General features: G+C 41.7%; 1 protein-coding gene and 1 pseudogene across 1 annotated transcript; one reads left to right on the forward strand and one right to left on the reverse strand.

Annotated features, from left to right (window-relative positions):
• Positions 1-1,656: 1,656 nt before the first annotated feature.
• Positions 1,657-8,905, forward strand: LOC146499188 (histone H3-like). Its single transcript, XM_085138474.1, has 2 exons — positions 1,657-4,286; positions 6,294-8,905. Exon 1 carries the CDS (start codon positions 1,657-1,659, stop codon positions 2,107-2,109), a length of 453 nt encoding a protein of 150 aa, XP_084994600.1. The 3' UTR covers positions 2,110-4,286; positions 6,294-8,905.
• LOC146499189 (histone H4-like) lies at positions 1,891-3,971 on the reverse strand (annotated as a pseudogene).
• Positions 8,906-16,571: the final 7,666 nt, after the last annotated feature.

The raw sequence follows: 16,571 nt of genomic DNA on the forward strand, positions 1-16,571 counted from the left end.
CAAGATTCTTTCTAACACCTTAGATAAAATACTGGCGAGTGCAATCGGCCTATAATTATCCAAACAGCTCACTTTTGCAGCTTTGTAATTCATAACTGGTACCAGTAAAATACACAGCATTGAGTCTGGTAATATGCCATGAATCATAAACCCAGTGAAACAGAGTGCTAGAAGAGGAGCTAGCCTGTTTTAAATGTTCTGCAGTGATGTAATCCAAACCAGAAGCTTTATTATCAGATAACCTATGAATGGCTTCATATACTTCATATGTCCTTACACTAATTGTGTCATTACTCATGTCAAAATTGTCCTCATAAGGTTCACTTTTTATACAGTTAAACAACGCACTGTAATGCTGTCTCCATAATGCTGCAATGTTACCTGCCCCAGAAACACCTTCAACAGTTGATGGTAGAGATGGTTTACAGTTATTAAGAGCTTTCACCTCTATCCAAAAATCTGTCATATTATTACACAGCATTTTCCTGGCCAAAGAATCTGCTCTCAGCATTTGCTCATTTTTAGTTATAAAGCGAACAGCGTACTTATATCTGGCATTCGCACATTTTTTCTGTTCAAATTCTGGGCCTTGTTTAGGTCTTCCAGCCATGGCCCAACATTTATAAGCTATGCGAGCTTCATCATGGTACATGGATACATGTTCTTTCCAGCCAGGTCTGATGTTAGGTTTCTTATGCTTGTGTTGTTTATCAAGCAGTGTACCATTTTCATACAGAGCAGTCACTATATCATCATACATACATTCTTACAGTTGACATCCTTGCACAAAATAGCTTCTTTGGGCAAAGAAATGTTGTTCAGATGTATATCTGTATTACTATGATAAGCTAAGAAATCATCTTCACCAAATGCTGACCAGTCTAATTTTACACTGGTAGCAATATTAGCAATATTATTTCCAGTTGTTGCTGGTATTTGTTCCACATTCACAGTAGAACCAAAAGATATATGGTCTGATAGAGTTACCTCATACCTAATAGTCATGTTTGCTAAAGCTGCATGTCCATCAGCTGTACAGATACAGTGGTCCAGCCATGATGTCCTATGCCAGGCTTCACTTATGTATGTATAGCTATCTGCAGGCAGTAACACTTTGGTAGACAGGATAAGATTGTTAACTTCACAAAAGTGGGTTAAGTGGTTAGCAAACCGAGAACTGCTGTATGTGAGATCAGCATTAAAATCACCCAAAACATATGCTGTAAGTATCGTTGTCTTGAATAAATGCATTAATAAAAGCCAGCCTACTAAGGTATTCTTGCTCATTTTGACAAGATTCATAGGGAGTATAAATATTAAGAATGATAAAACTACTATTACTCTATGTATATTGTATACCAATACAAAGCCCATTAGACATTCAGTCTAATGGGCTTTATCTTTTAAATGATTTGATAAATGTTGTGTTTTCCATTAAGCTCTGCGTTTTGGGGTGCGTTTCGTTCAGCTCTGGTTTGAATCACTGCTCTTAATCTATGGCTTCACTTCCTTATTAGGACTTTTGATTTTCCCGCTTCAACAGACGAGCCGTTGATCACGTGCACAGATTGGACCAATTAGCGCTGCCCACACGCCGGCGCTGGCTTTATAAGAGTGGTGACGGCACTGAAGAAAGGAAGCCGATAGTTACTAAACATGGCTAGAACGAAGCAGACAGCACGTAAATCCACCGGAGGAAAGGCTCCCAGAACGCAGCTAGCTACCAAGGTTACCCGTAAGAGTGCCCCGGCCACCGGTGGTGTGAAGAAGCCTCACCGCTACAGGCCCGGTACTGTGTCTCTGAGGGAGATCCGCCGTCACCAAAAATCTACTGAGTTGCTGATCCGCAAGCTGCCCTTCCAACGCCTGGTCCGGGAGATCGCTCAGGACTTTAAAACCGACCTCCGCTTCCAGAGCTCTGCCGTTATGGCTTTGCAGGAGGCAGGCGAGGCGTACCTGGTCGGACTATTCGAGGACACAAACCTGTGCGCCATTCACGCGAAGAGGGTCACTATCATGCCCAAAGATATCCAGTTAGCCCGCCGCATCCGCGGAGAGAGGGCTCAAGCTGATCTGAAACCACTTTATACACAACAACGGCTCTTTTAAGAGCCACACAAGTACATCTGAAGAGCTAATGTCACATTTCACAAGTCAATTGTCACTGATGAAATTCTTAAATCCTGTTACAAACTGTTCGTAAGAGAGCACGGGAAAATGCTGTCTGTTTTAATTTAGCGACTTTGTCGCTATATTTAGCGAGTTTTCAGACCCCCTAGCGACTCTTTTTCTAGAAAAAGTCGCTAAAAAAGACGTGAAAGCGCATATTGCTTTTACTCTAAACAAGCAGCGGGTGCTGTAACGCAGTCAGTTCTTCTTTTACTCGTATGCTGTTTTGTGGATCAGGTTTAAAACTAATAAACACACACACACAGCAACTCCACCAGAGTGCCTATTTCGGGTCCCTTTTGCCGGTCCAAGCCCGGGTAAAGGAGCAGGGTTGGAATTGTGACATTACAAAAAACAATTGCTAAAAGAAATTTAATTTGTAGTTCTAAATAAATTCTAAATGCATTTAGGACGTTTTTTGCTCACTTTATGTCTCGTCCACGATGTTATTTCTCTCTCCAGCAGCGTAGGTTACAATTACATTAGCATGACCAATTATGCAAATTAGGTGATGACGTCATTTGGCGACTTCTAGTGACTTTTAGGACAACCAATAGCGATTTTCCTTACTGAGGCGTTGGCAACACTGGCTGTCTGCTGCAAATGGTTATTAGTTTAAAGTATAGGGGTTATACTTTAACTACGAACTTTTTTTTTAGTTACTCTGCCATATTTTTCTTACATTTGGCTCTGTGGTGAAAGAACATTTGCGTTGTACTGTAAATAACTTCACTAAATTTTGTTATGTTAGATTACAGTAAACATTTTAATTAAACCCAGAATGGTCATTTCAGATATTGAAGGGTTCCATCCCCACAGTAAAACACTTCTTTGTATAGGAGACTGAAAAAATTAAATTAGAAACATCAAAACTTTGTATGTCATTTTAGACAATGTTTCACAGGAGATGAAAAACTCACTGTGTCCGTGAAGTTGCATTTTTTTAACTTGCTTTTCTGATATCACCAAATAGAAAATGTTCACCTTCCAGCGCAAACACAGCGCAGCTCTGTGGAGCCACCGGATTAGAAGCCATTTCTAGAGACTACATCACAGCGCGTTATGGCATCCTCCATTTTGTTTTAAAAAGTTATGTCCTTAGACAACTAATCAGTAGAATGTTAGGTTTTACAGGGAAATGGAGTTTCATTGAGAAACGAACAAGACAGTCATTTTAAGGTTAGGAAAGGTGGATATTGTAAAGCTGGGTGAAATTATTTACATTGTTAACTTCACATCAGTGGCGCCGCCATTTTGGTTTGGGGCACGAAGCCAGCCCGACGAGTTACTTACAGCCACAACGGCCGTTTCCTTAACAAGCCCATAAGACATATGTAGAATCACGTTGCAAGGTTTAAGAGTCTCATTATCACTCTAACAGCTTCACAAAGTTCTGTGTACTCAAGCCACTAACTGTAAAGTTGGAACACTTATTTCTTAAAACGAGTTGTGTGGATCTTAAAAGAGCCGTTGTGTTGGAATCAAGACAGTAGAGTTAACCTCCGAAACCGTATAGAGTACGGCCCTGCCTTTTAAGCGCATACATCCATTGCAGTCACAGTCTTTCTCTTGGCGTGCTCAGTGTAGGTGACTGCGTCACGGATCACGTTCTCCAAGAACACCTTTAGTACACCGCGGGTCTCCTCGTAAATCAGGCCGGAGATACGCTTCACACCACCGCGACGGGCCAGGCGGCGAATGGCGGGCTTAGTAATGCCTTGGATGTTATCACGGAGAACTTTACGGTGACGCTTAGCACCTCCTTTTTCGAGTCCCTTTCCTCCTTTGCCGCGTCCACTCATTTTGTCAGCTTAAGTGATACTGATGAAAAGTCGCCGCACGGGTGCTACTTTAAGTCAGTACAACGGACGTATTTGGAAACCCCCAGCGCCAACGTGATTTGAGGACGTAACAGGAAACAGGGACCTGCCCCTTCGAGTATGGTTGTTCTCGTTGTGTCTGAAGATGAACTGTAACATGAATTAAAACATTTAAAACAGTTTTTAACATCAGCGACATATTTACAAATAATCACATTTGAATCAAAGAGGTACATGCTTTTCAATTTTAACAATTTATTGGCATTTAAACGTCTTGATGCATGCTCAATCATCCAGGTAAGTAAATCTCCAAAAGTTCATTCTGTTTATCTGGACATAGCGTTTTCCAGATGAACAGAATCAACTTTTGGAGATTATTGGCGTTTAATTTTATTTAAACGTTTAATTTTATTTTGATGGTTTGATGGTTATCTGGTGATGTTGGACTAGAAATATTTACTCCAATTATTTTCTATTCTATCACAGACTACCAGTGTTGGGACTAACGCGTTATTAAGTAACGCGTTACAGTAACTACGTTATTATTGTGGTAACGAGCACGGTAACTAGTTATTATGCCAAAATCAGGAACGCGTTAGTCGTTACTGGGATTTAGATAGGGTCGTTACTCGTTACTTCGTGTGGTGGCTATCGCGGAGCTTCCACAGATTCTGTAACATTGGCAAGTGGTGGAGGCCAGCAGGTGGAGGAGGGAAAGGGGACGCAGAAGGAAAAGAGACCCGAGGCGGCCGCCGGTCCAAGTGTGAACTGAACTTCAGGTAAGAAGTTATGACCTGCAGTCTATCTGGATCAGATATAAACCAAGTTTAGGTGGAGTTTATTTTCGTTATTCTGACTTTTTCCGTACTGCGTACTAGCTAACATGACGGAGTTTCTATACAGCTGGGTGGGTGCTATGAAGATGTTGAACTTTCTTTTGTTCATAAGTTATTAGAGCTGCCAACCGTCCCGTCTGGTATTCAGAGAAAATATTACACATTTCTTATTGAGGTGAAAAGGAACAGTTTGTCCCGTAATTCAGCTACAATGAAAAAGGCACAAAGCTGGAGTTATTCTGTGTCTTTGCTGCACAGCTGCCTCTTCTTCTCTCATTCTCCCCCCCTCCCTCTCCCGTTTCTACTTCAATCATGAAAACTGATCAGTGATCAGCTGATCGGCTCTCTTGTTTGTTTATCGCCCACTTTGCGCCAGAAAGAGGAAACCAGCCGATGTCGCGTTAAACAACAGCAGCACGTTTAAGCTTGATCAGCTGTTGTTATAATTTATTTAATATTAATTTCTAGTATCAGCTGATGTTTGCTGGAGCCACAGCTGTATAGCTGCTGGTCATGATGTCGGTTTGGTTATCTGGTGAGAGGGAAACATGAAGATGAAACCAGGAGATGTCTTTACTGAATCATCAGAGCTGAACAGGTGATGGAGAAACAGGTTTACCTTTTAGGTGATATAAATGACTTGAAGGGAAGTTATGAACTGTTTCTGAGAGACAAATAACCCCAGGATCCCTTTTAGGTAGCTGACAGCTGGTAACTGTGCAGGTGCAGATCTTGCAAAGTTTTGCCAGGGGGGCCAGGTAGGGCATTAACAGGGAGAGGTGGGCAGAAAGAAATACTTTTCTTTCTTATTCTCATTTAAAATGTCTAGCTTTTAAAAAATAATTATCTGAATCTTACAACAAACGATTGATAGATTGATGCATATATACCATCAAGACAGTGTACATCACTGTCACAACAGCGTTTGTTTTCATTCAAAGGCTTTATGATTTTTCCTATAATGGCCGGTCTCTAGTCAAAATGCCCGGGCCGATTTTTTGTCCCCGTCCAGCCCTGTATGCAGCTCATCTGCAGTCTGGTGTTACCTACATCTTCCTATTCAGAAGGCAGAATTTCCGAGTTCTGAGTACAATCAAAGCAGCCTGACTGCAGTTTTTGTGTTGGATGTAAAAGGCGCACATGACGCTGTGACGTAGGCTAGAATCATGGCAGCAGTCATTGACGGTCCAGGCGTGGGATTTCTCTCGTGGAAATATGCACATTATCTTTTCCTTTCTATTGGTAGGTGGCACAGTGCACTTGTGGCAAGTAAGCAAGCTAGAAGACTGGCAAAGTTATGGAAGCAACACATTAACAAGAGAATTCTGAGTAAAACCAAAGTTACTTTCCCTAGTAACTAGTTACTTTGAAAGTAACGAGTAACTTGAAGTAACTGAGTTACTTTTGATAGAAGTAACTAGTAATGTAACTAAGTTACTATTTTAAAGTAACTTACCCAACACTGCAGACTACTAGCAACCATCGTGATGCCCCTGCCAGCCACCGGCTCCTTTCGCCAACCTACACAGCTATGCAACCTCCCCAGCAAATAGTCTGTGTTCAGTGCCTTCTCTCACGACAGTATGCTTTGAAACAATCACAATTTCATTGTAATCTTAAATCTTAATCTTAAAACACTAATTTATGTTGCTGAATATCATCATATTTTGCTTTTTTTTTAGATTCCAGAGACTCTGAGGCAAGTTCTAAAATGTTGTACTTTGACATTTTACATAGGATTTCATTTATGTTTTTTCCCTGCTGAAGACAATTGACAAGAGGTTATTCATATTTAACTCTAATTTGGTCTTTTTTCTCCTTTTTGTATTTGTTTGGGTCCTAGATGGCTTGACTCAGCAGGTGGGGGTAAACGCTGTTACTGAGTTTCTCTATGCCCAAGCAGTGTAGAAATGTCTCCGCTATGCTACAGGATTGGGGCACAAGAGACCGAACCACATGTTCACACTTTTCTGTACACTTCTTTATTGAGGCTGTCAACTTTTCTGCTACAGCCTACTCACATCAACTTCAACAACATGACCTAGTTCATTCTGTTTTAAGCCAGGGAGATGTAATTGGGAAAACAGGCTCACTGCAGCCACTAAGAGTGAATAGTATTTAACTCTCACTAAATTATATATTTTTCATCTCTGTTCACAAGTTTCTGTATTTATTTTTTTTACAATACTAGGACTGAATTTTATTTTTCAATGTCTGGTAATGTTTACATTCTCTTTGACCTGTTGCTTTATTGAAGAAGTGCTGCACTGCAAAAACTGGAGATTTAACACATCACTACTTAAAGATGAAGACTTTATTAAATATTTTAAAAAGGAATGGACTTCATATTTAGACTTTAATGACACTCCCGGAACATCTGCTTCTGTTCTATGGGAAGCAGGAAAAGCTGTGATGAGAGGTAAAATAATTTCTTTCTCATCACACAAAAAGAAAGAAGAAAAAAAAACATCAAATCCTTAGAAGAAGCCTACGCGTTCCACCAAGATCAAGAAATAATGAACAAAATATGCAAAACAAAACTAGAATTAAATGAAATTATTAATAGAAAAACACAATTCCTTGTACAAAGACTTCGCTTGCAGAATTTTGAACACAGTAACAAATCAGGTCGATTTCTAGCAAACCAGTTAAAAATAAATAAAGAAAAAACAACTATATGTGCTACTAAAGATTTATCGGGGAACACAATATATGACCCTGGAAGAATAAACAACATTTTTAGGGATTTCTATGAAACTTTATATCCACCACAAATAAACCCGTCTAAAAATGAAATTGATTTGTTTCTTGACAACGTAAGTCTTCCAAAATTACTAGACAGTCAAGCAATGGCACTGGATTCGCCACTGATCCCAGGTGAACTCCAGGAAGCCCTGATAAGTATGCCCAATAATAAGGCTCCAGGTCCAGACAGCTTTCCTGCAGAATTCTACAAAGAATTCTGGACAATTTTGGCACCAGTATTCCATGGAATGTTGCAGGAAATCGAGAAAAATGGCAGACTACCACCAAATATGAATTCTGCCAACATTAGTCTCCTGCTAAAACCAGGAAAATACCCTTTATTTCCCTCAAGTTATCGTCCAATATCCCTTATAAATGTAGACCTTAAAATAATCTGCAAAGCTCTCTCAAAGAGATTAGAGAAAATAACCCCCCTCTTAATTCATCCTGACCAAACTGGTTTCATAAAAGGTCGGCACTCCTCAACAAACACTCGTAGATTGCTTAATTTAATAGACTACTCATACAATAAAAACATAGAAACCATAATATTATCTCTAGATGCAGAAAAAGCATTTGACAGAGTTAACTGGAAATTTTTATTTGCAACTTTACACAAATTTGGTTTTGGAAACTCTTTCATAAACTGGATAAGAATATTATACAATTCCCCAACAGCTCGTATCAGAACAAATGACCAGACATCCTCCAGCTTTTGTCTCCTGAGGGGCACCAGACAGGGATGCCCACTCTCCCCTTCACTTTTTGCAATTTTTATCGAACCTCTAGCAGCAGCATTTAGACAGGCTACAACAATTAAGGGCATGAAATGTAAGAACGTAGAACATAAAATCAGTCTCTATGCGGATGATGTGTTGCTTTTTCTGCAAAACTCACAAATCAACCTCTCTGAGGTAATTACTCTAATAAACTGGTTTTCAAGAGTTTCAGATTATTCAATTAACTGGCCAAAATCTACAGTTCTTCCCATTAACTGCTCCTTCCATAATTCTTTTTCTGCCCCACTACAATCTGGAAATATTAAATATTTAGGTATTAATGTTTCTCCTAAGCTTTCAGACTTAACTAAATTAAACCACATCCCACTTCTAAAGAAAGTAGAAGGCGATCTGACTAGATGGAAATCTCTACCCATATCACTCATGGGAAGGGTCGCCACTATAAAAATGATGATCTTGCCAAAATTAAATTACTTATTTTTAATGATCCCTAACAAACCATCACAAGATTGGTTCAGATCTCTGGATTCATATATTTCTAAATTCCTTTGGAAAGATAAACCCCCGCGTATCAGCTTAAAAACGCTACAAAGAACCAAGGATAGAGGAGGATTAGATCTGCCTAATATTCACCAATACTTCTTAGCCAACAGGCTTCAGTTCATCTCAGAATGGTTAAAATGTACCCTCTTAGATGAGCCCTGGCTAGATGTTGAACAGACACTATGCAATGATCTAGAGATTTCAGACCTACCATTTATTAGCTCAAACATCAAAAGACATGAATGCTTTAAAAGCATCAACATCAGCTTTTCTCTGACAGCATGGTGGGAGTTTCTAAAAATAACGGAGTCTTCATTAATCCCATGCAAACGTACACCTATCTGGAATAACCCTGACATATTACAAAACAATAATATGATTAATTTCCCAGAATGGAGTTGTAAAGGAATTAAATACTTAGAACATATATTAGAGGGAACAGAATTTATTCCATTTGACAGACTAGTTACACAATATGGGATCAACAAGAAAAGATTTTTAGAATATCAACAAATTAAATCCATAGTAAAAAAGAAATTTAACCTCAGTCAAGTTGAATTACAAACACCACCAAATGCGGTACATTTTCTTACTCTTAAATCCCCCAAATTATTATCTAAAATATACAGAACACTTTCTAAAATAGATGAATCAATATCCCTTCCTATTGCAAAGTGGGAAGCAGATTTATCAGTCAGCTTAGACCAAAACATCTGGTCTCAGATTTGCTTAAAAACCTTTAAATTGATTAAAAATCCCAGTCTGCAATTAATACAATACAAAATACTACATAGAGTGCACTATACAGGTCATCGAATGTTCAAGATGGGCTTTACATCCGTCAACGACTGCTCACACTGTCAAGGCAATACACCAGACAATTACATCCACGCTCTTTGGTTCTGTCCACCAGTGCAGAAGTTTTGGCACGAGATATGTGAAGACTTATCAAAGTGTCTGAAATGTAAAATTCCAACCTCCCCTTTAGTATGCTTGTTGGGAAATTTGGATGATGTCACTACAGAAACTAATACAGTCCACATGGTTTTTACTGCCCTATGCATCGCCAAGAAAACAGTCCTCATGAACTGGAAAAATAAAAATAATCTTAATTCTAGCCAATATAGAAACTATCTAATAGATCACATTAGTCTCGATATAGCCTCTGCCACCACATTAGATCAATCCCTCTGGGCTCCTTTGATCGGCTCCATCATCTTGCGGGGGTAGGGGGTCGTGGTTTGGTCCCGCCTTAGCTATTGTGGTGGATGTGGAGGTTGGGACAGGCTTAGGGCACCTGGAGGACCCCTAGAGACGTTATCCCTGTAGGGCTTAACCCGGGGGTTGTGTTCATAACCTGGTTTGTGGCTCTGGTCGCTCTTAGAGGTTGTTCTCCTCGTGGCTGCGTGCAGCGGGGCTGGAGGATGGTCTGTGCTGGCGGACGTAGGTTACTGGCCTGGTGGCCTGGCTGCCCCTGAGTGGATCCGGGGCAGGCGTGGGGGTTTGGGGTTCGGGGGTGCTTCGCCTCCGTGCCGGGGCTCTGGCTGGGCCTTAGGGGCTTCGGTCCTCGTCGGTGTATCGCCGAGGTTGTGGGCGGGTGGGTGCACGGGGGTTCAGCCCTGGCGCAGGGGGCCTCTTGTGCATCGGCCTAACTGGGGGGCTCTTCAACTGGCAGGGAGGTTGTTCCATCCTTGCAGGAGTCCACTCTGCAGGTGGGGGAGAGACATAGGAGAGGTGGAGAATAAACTTAACCTGGGTGTCTGTTGTCTTGTGTAGTCTGGGAGATGATTGAATGTTGGGGTGGGTACAGTTTCCTCTGCGGTGGGGTAGGGTGGGCTGCCCCGGGTCCTGTGGGGCCTGGCGGTGCTGCTGCCGTAGGCCCCGGTCTGGATGGGCCTGGGCTCCCTTGCCCTGGTGGATACCAGGGGACGGGGGTGCCTACTGGGGTCAGCCGGGGAGCTGGCCCTAGGGAGGGGCATCCTTCTTTTCCTCCCCATCCCTGGCTAACTCCCTCTTCCCGCTCCACCACACCCACCCACACAGGTAGGGCCTCGGGGTGCGGGTGTGTCACCAGGGTGCACGGGAGACATTCCCCCCCCCCTCTGTCTTCTTCTGGCCACCTGTGCCTCAATTTTATCTCACAACTTAGACATTCACATTACTTACACTCTCATAACACACACATATATATACAGGGCCTTGAGGGTGGGCAGGTTAACGGCGTCCAGTAGACGGTCTGTGTATTCAAACCTACCTCTGGCGCCGGTGCCCACCTCTCAATTTTAAATCCATGTAGACAGTGAGGGTTCTCAGGAGGGGCCGTGCTAACACCTGCTGCTCTCTGGCAGCAGCACCAAGCTCTCCCTTGTTTTAAATGCACTTTAGAGCAACACTACACTTGAGCGGGAGGAGGGAGGTATGGGGTCTTAACACACCCCCGTTCTCTACTAGCCATCGGGGCGGGGGGGCTGGGAGGAGATGCTGGCTGTCTGATTGGCCTGCTGCTGCGGAGCCTGGGACAGTCTGCTTGCCTCCACCCCGGGGGGAAGGGTAACATCTCTTGGGTCTGGGTGCCGTTTCCCCTTCTGGGGGCGAGGGTACCTGGACCCGGGGTATAGAGTATGTTTGGGGAGTGTGATTATGTGTACATGTCCATTTACGTTTATCCCTACGTTGGGTGAGTGCTGAGTGTTTGTATATGTGTGCATAAAGGTGGGAATGCATGTCTGTGTCTGTGTGTGCCTGTTTGTCTGTGTCTATATGTCAGGTCGGGTCTTAGACTCCACCTCTCTGGGAACTCCCAGGCCCTCCAAATTGTGGAGGCCAGGGGTCGGTGCATTGGTGGTTCTTGGTGTCCGGGGCTGGGCGCTCAGGTATGTACCAGCTCACTCCCGGTGGCTACTTGGCGGGGCCTGGCGCCTGTTGCTCGGTCAGGCCTCTTCCGGGGCGCGGGGGGCCCTCGGGCCTCCGGCCTCTGTGCCTGCGGCTCGGTTCACTCTGGCACAGCTGGCTGCCGGCGGAGCTGGCGGGCACGCCGGTGCAGCCCCCTCTAGCTTCTGCCTGGTGGCTACTGGGTGACCCCTCGTCTGGTCCTCCTTGGGCTCTTGCACTCTGGGGCCTCTGGATGTCTGGGGCCTGGATCTCCTCCATGCCTGCTTCATGCCCTGGGGGACAGGGCTATGGCTCTCTACATCCTCTTGCAGACCATTACATGGGGAAACCATTTGAATACAAGCGTGCCGATCCACACAGGTGTGCACACGGGTGTTCACTGTTCGTAGACTTAAATCACACCTTTCTTGGCTGCTACTTCAAAGCACATTGTGCGCTGTCTGTCCTGCGTGCTGCACAACAACAATATTTAGTCAATATTTACATTCAATATTTAGTATTTACTGCTGTTTACAGTTAGCTAGATTAATGCGATGGTGTTGTGTTTAGTATGTTGCTTTGTTTTTTTTTTGCTTGTTTTCTATTCTTTTTCTCTCAACAGGTGATCCCGGAGATATTTCCCCCCCCCCCCCCTTTCTCACTGTCCCTCTCCCCTTCTGTTTTTCTTTTCCTTCCTCTTTCTTTCTCCCTTTCCTATCCCTCACTCATGTCTGTCCCGTCTGTAACAACTGAAAATAAAAAAAAATAAAATAAAATAAAATAAATAATAAAAACAAAGGTCGATCAAATGGACCAATACGGCAATGCCATGATGATCCATTTGGCAAAATAAATCCATTGGGTATCCTTGTTGGTCTTCAGACAACAATTCTGACGGCTAAAGAACCAAATGGGACAGGCAAAAAAAAGAAAAAAAAAGAAGAAGTGCTGCAGCCTAGTGAAGCAGTCTATTGTCAAAAGTCATCAATAGTTGTTTGAAATGAAAATGGTTTGTTTAAAACAAAAAATACTGAAGGATTCCTTGTGAATTAGTTTATTTTCTAAATAAAGTAGCAGCTAGGCTTTTCTGTCATTGTTTTGTTTAGATGGGGTGTGAAAATATTTCTTCCTGCCATGTGGGTAATGATGTAAAAAGTTCGAGAACCACTGGTTTACAGTGTCCTGCCATGCGATTGCATTTGAGTTTGCAACACAGATTCAGCAAAGAAGTCACTTCTGTCTTTACTCTATTTTCACTTTTGGGGCACATTTCACAACTTCCACATCCTCAGTGAGTTTGCTTTTCCAGTTGCACAAATAACTAAGAGACAGCAGATTGTTGTCCACACACAGGAAGAGTCTGTAAGTACAATAAATTCACAGCAGCCATATTATTGGTCAGATAATGTCATTAAAAATGCTCCAAAAGATTCCAACAGCATGAACATGGTCCAGAGGTCCAGTTCAGGGACTCCAGTTAGCTGAGGTGAAGCCTAGCAAACAGTTAGCAGCCACAGCCACCTGTGTCGCCATCCACCTGTCAGTCAAAGAGGCCACGTCTATGGGCAGAAATCTGTGCCATCAGAAACTGAATTTGAATGAGTTAAATTTGAATTGCTCGGATTGATTCTGAATTGTAACTTGAATAAATGCTTTAAAAAACTGAATATGAATTAGCCTAATTTGAAATTCAATTTATTGGTTTGAAAATGATCATCACTAAATTGAAATTGAATTTTAAATTTTGAAAATGAATTAATTTGCGTTGAAACCATATTTTATCCTTTAAAAATTTAGCTCTCGAATAATTTCAGATTCACTTCTCACCGTTCCGTTTCAGTTCTACAATTCAATTTCAGTTCCAAAATTCAGTTTTTTGGGACTTACAACCGGTTCCGGTTCAAGAGTAATCAAGCGCAGATTAATAGAACTACGTTTTACTAGCGGACCGAAAGTGTTACTGACGGGAATCTACAGGTCTTGAGCTGAATTAAGACTTCAGAAGTCATTTGTCATGTCGAATGACCAGCGGATAAACTCTCAGGTTGGTAATAAATGTATTACATGTATAAGAACAAGCGTCATGTTAACAAATGATAGCCGTACAGTAACTTTTATGCTTATTGTAGCTGTTAGCTAAAAACGCTAATTTAGCGTAGTTTGCCCTGAATTTAGCTTTGACAAACAAATATGATCAACTGTTTCTAGTAGAATTCCAAAGTTGTCATCTTGTACCCCGTCAGAGCCCTGTATGCTTGCAGACACCACTACAGTAGGGATACATGCAAAACTGTGTCCAAACCTTTGTATTTTAGCTTTATCTATGTCTTACACAGCATCCTGTTACGTCCCCCCCACCATGGTGGAGGCAAAGGTAGGAAGGAGACAGCAACACTGGACAACCACATTCAATGAAGGAGGAAGACAACAGAACAGTTAAGAATCAGGCAGGATTTATTGGTTGCTTGCCCTGATAGTCAAACTTAACAAAAGGAAAGAGGTGGGGGAGGAGGACTGGGCGGTTGATCCAAATCAAAGAAATTAATAGAACAAAAAGAGGTCAATAGCTTCCAGGGCCTAACTGAAACAAAAAATGCAAAACAAAAAGCCTACCTAGCTACTCGACAAGAGGTCAGTGAAAACATACAAGAGTGGCATCAACCGCATAACCTAGTGTGACTAACAGTTTAAAACCTGCAACCAGTGTATAGGGTACCCCAGCTTACCTGTCCAGCCTCCCACCACACACAATACAAAGGAGCCTGTTCGCAAATGTTTGTCACAAAGCAGAAGCCAGCAGCCACCACACTGAAAAAAATATGTTGTTGGATTTACTTAATTCAATAGTGGACATTTGTTGCACACAGATGTTTTGGTTTAGCAGCAACAATTGAGTTAAATTAACACAATTTATTCATGTTCAATAAACCTGTGCAATTTGTGTTGATAAAATGTGACTTAAACATGTTTTGATGAAGTAATTTGATCTGTTCCTGGAATTGAGCTTCAAAAGTGCAGCAGAACAAGTGTGAGATTTAAATGTCCTCTCACCTAGAGCTGATCACCTCGCATGCATAACAGTGAGCTTTCCTTGCAGGAGCAGTTTTGTCTTAGTTGTGAGCTTTTCTTGAGAGCTGAGTTGCATCCAACTCCATTACCGCCCTTTGAATCACCTCAAAAGTGTAGCAGAGTTGTGATGGGTAACTCATATTGAAGGAATAAAAAGGTCCAAACAGCATGGCTACTGCAAAGGTCACGTTATCCAGTACTTGAAGAACTACTATACCCTCGATGATGAAGCCAACATCAGAAAAGTCATTGCCTGGCGCATCTCTGGAGACAGATGTTCATTGTGGTTTTCTCAATCTGTGCAGTGGCCTCAGTCAAGTCCTGGTTAAACACAAAACATTTCTTTAAGATTCCTTTTTAAACTCATCTCTTTCGAATCTACCAGAGTAATTTAAACCAATGCAAGCAACATAGTAAATAGCTATAGCCAAAGAGTGGCCTGCCATGCTGCCATTCATGGTCTAACAGAGTTTCTAAGAGAGAGTGAAAAACATAATAATTTCAAATGCTTTACATTAGTTTTTGTTAGAAAGACACCGGCCCATCAGAAATCCAGGTTATGTCACTCAGAAGATGTTAGAATTTAGACTTTCAGCCCACAATTTGGTTAGCTGTTGGTCAGTTGGTCATTTTTTTTTTCAAACAAAAGCTAATGTAAATATTGGTGGGACTTTGTTCACTAGAATGACACATTTAAAGTTTTTTCACACTGATGTGACCCCTAATACAGGGGTGGGGTTGGGGCCTCAAGGGCCGGCGGCCGAGTTCACTACCAGGCCTCATGTGAACTTCAAATTATTAAAGAGGACTACTGGTATCTAAACCAGTCCAATGAGGATAAGTGGATAACTAAATGCATTTTTAAATGTTGCAAAGCCACAATCTACTCATAAAACACTCACCATGAACTCCTGCACCAAGATGTTGCAATTGTCTTTCACACAGATGCGGAGCACTTTGATGGGGGACTCCCTTCGAGCATTAATGTCATCCTTAAGTATTATAACAAAGAAAACAGAGATTTGTGACTCAAAATTTTTAGTAGCACAGAAGAAAATTGATCCCAGACAAAAACTTTTTAAACCAGTCAACATGCAACACCAGCATCTACAAAGCAATATCAAAAGTTCCTGTTTGACATCAACTTTATGGATATATAGTTTCCAGAACATATTTTTAAAAAAAGATAAATTTTTCTCAGTGGGCCAGTAAATGCATGACGAAAATTATGGCATCCTTTCAGTGGAATCAGTACTCACAGGTAATAGTTGACTGTTTCAATGGATGCAGCATAAAAATCTTTTACTGACCTAATGCAATACATATACACTTTGTAGTTAAAGAATTTTAAAGTTCTTCCTGTCATCATGGCAGCTACGTCCTTTAGCTTTGTGCCCTGTTCCCCCGATCACTTTGCAAACACTTTCAGCAGACTGTCAGAGAGAAACTCAGCTCCGTCAGAAACCTTGACTGTAAAGGCATGGTTGGGATGCACTGGAATGCTGCATATTATCTGAAATGACATAAAATTATTTTGAAATAACAGCAGGCACTGTGCTTGGTTAATCAGTAATGTTTTGTTGAATAAAAACTGTGTTTCTAGATATTATGAGATTAAAAAAAAATCCAAAGATGTTTGTTTCTGATTTGCAACCCAACAACCCACAAGTTACAACCTAATTTTAGTTCAAGTGTGCATTAATGTGAGTCCAGTAATCACCTTTCTGACAATACATACAGGTATAAGTTAAACCTATGGCAGATTTTGGATTTCTCAG

This window comes from Neolamprologus multifasciatus, chromosome 17, assembly GCF_963576455.1.
Source record: "Neolamprologus multifasciatus chromosome 17, fNeoMul1.2, whole genome shotgun sequence".
In the NCBI taxonomy this organism is placed as follows: Eukaryota; Metazoa; Chordata; class Actinopteri; order Cichliformes; family Cichlidae; genus Neolamprologus; species Neolamprologus multifasciatus.

Excerpts from the sequence above, each read along its gene's own strand:
- LOC146499188 (XM_085138474.1), top strand. The coding sequence starts at position 1,657 with ATGGCTAGAACGAAGCAGACAGCACGTAAATCCACCGGAGGAAAGGCT.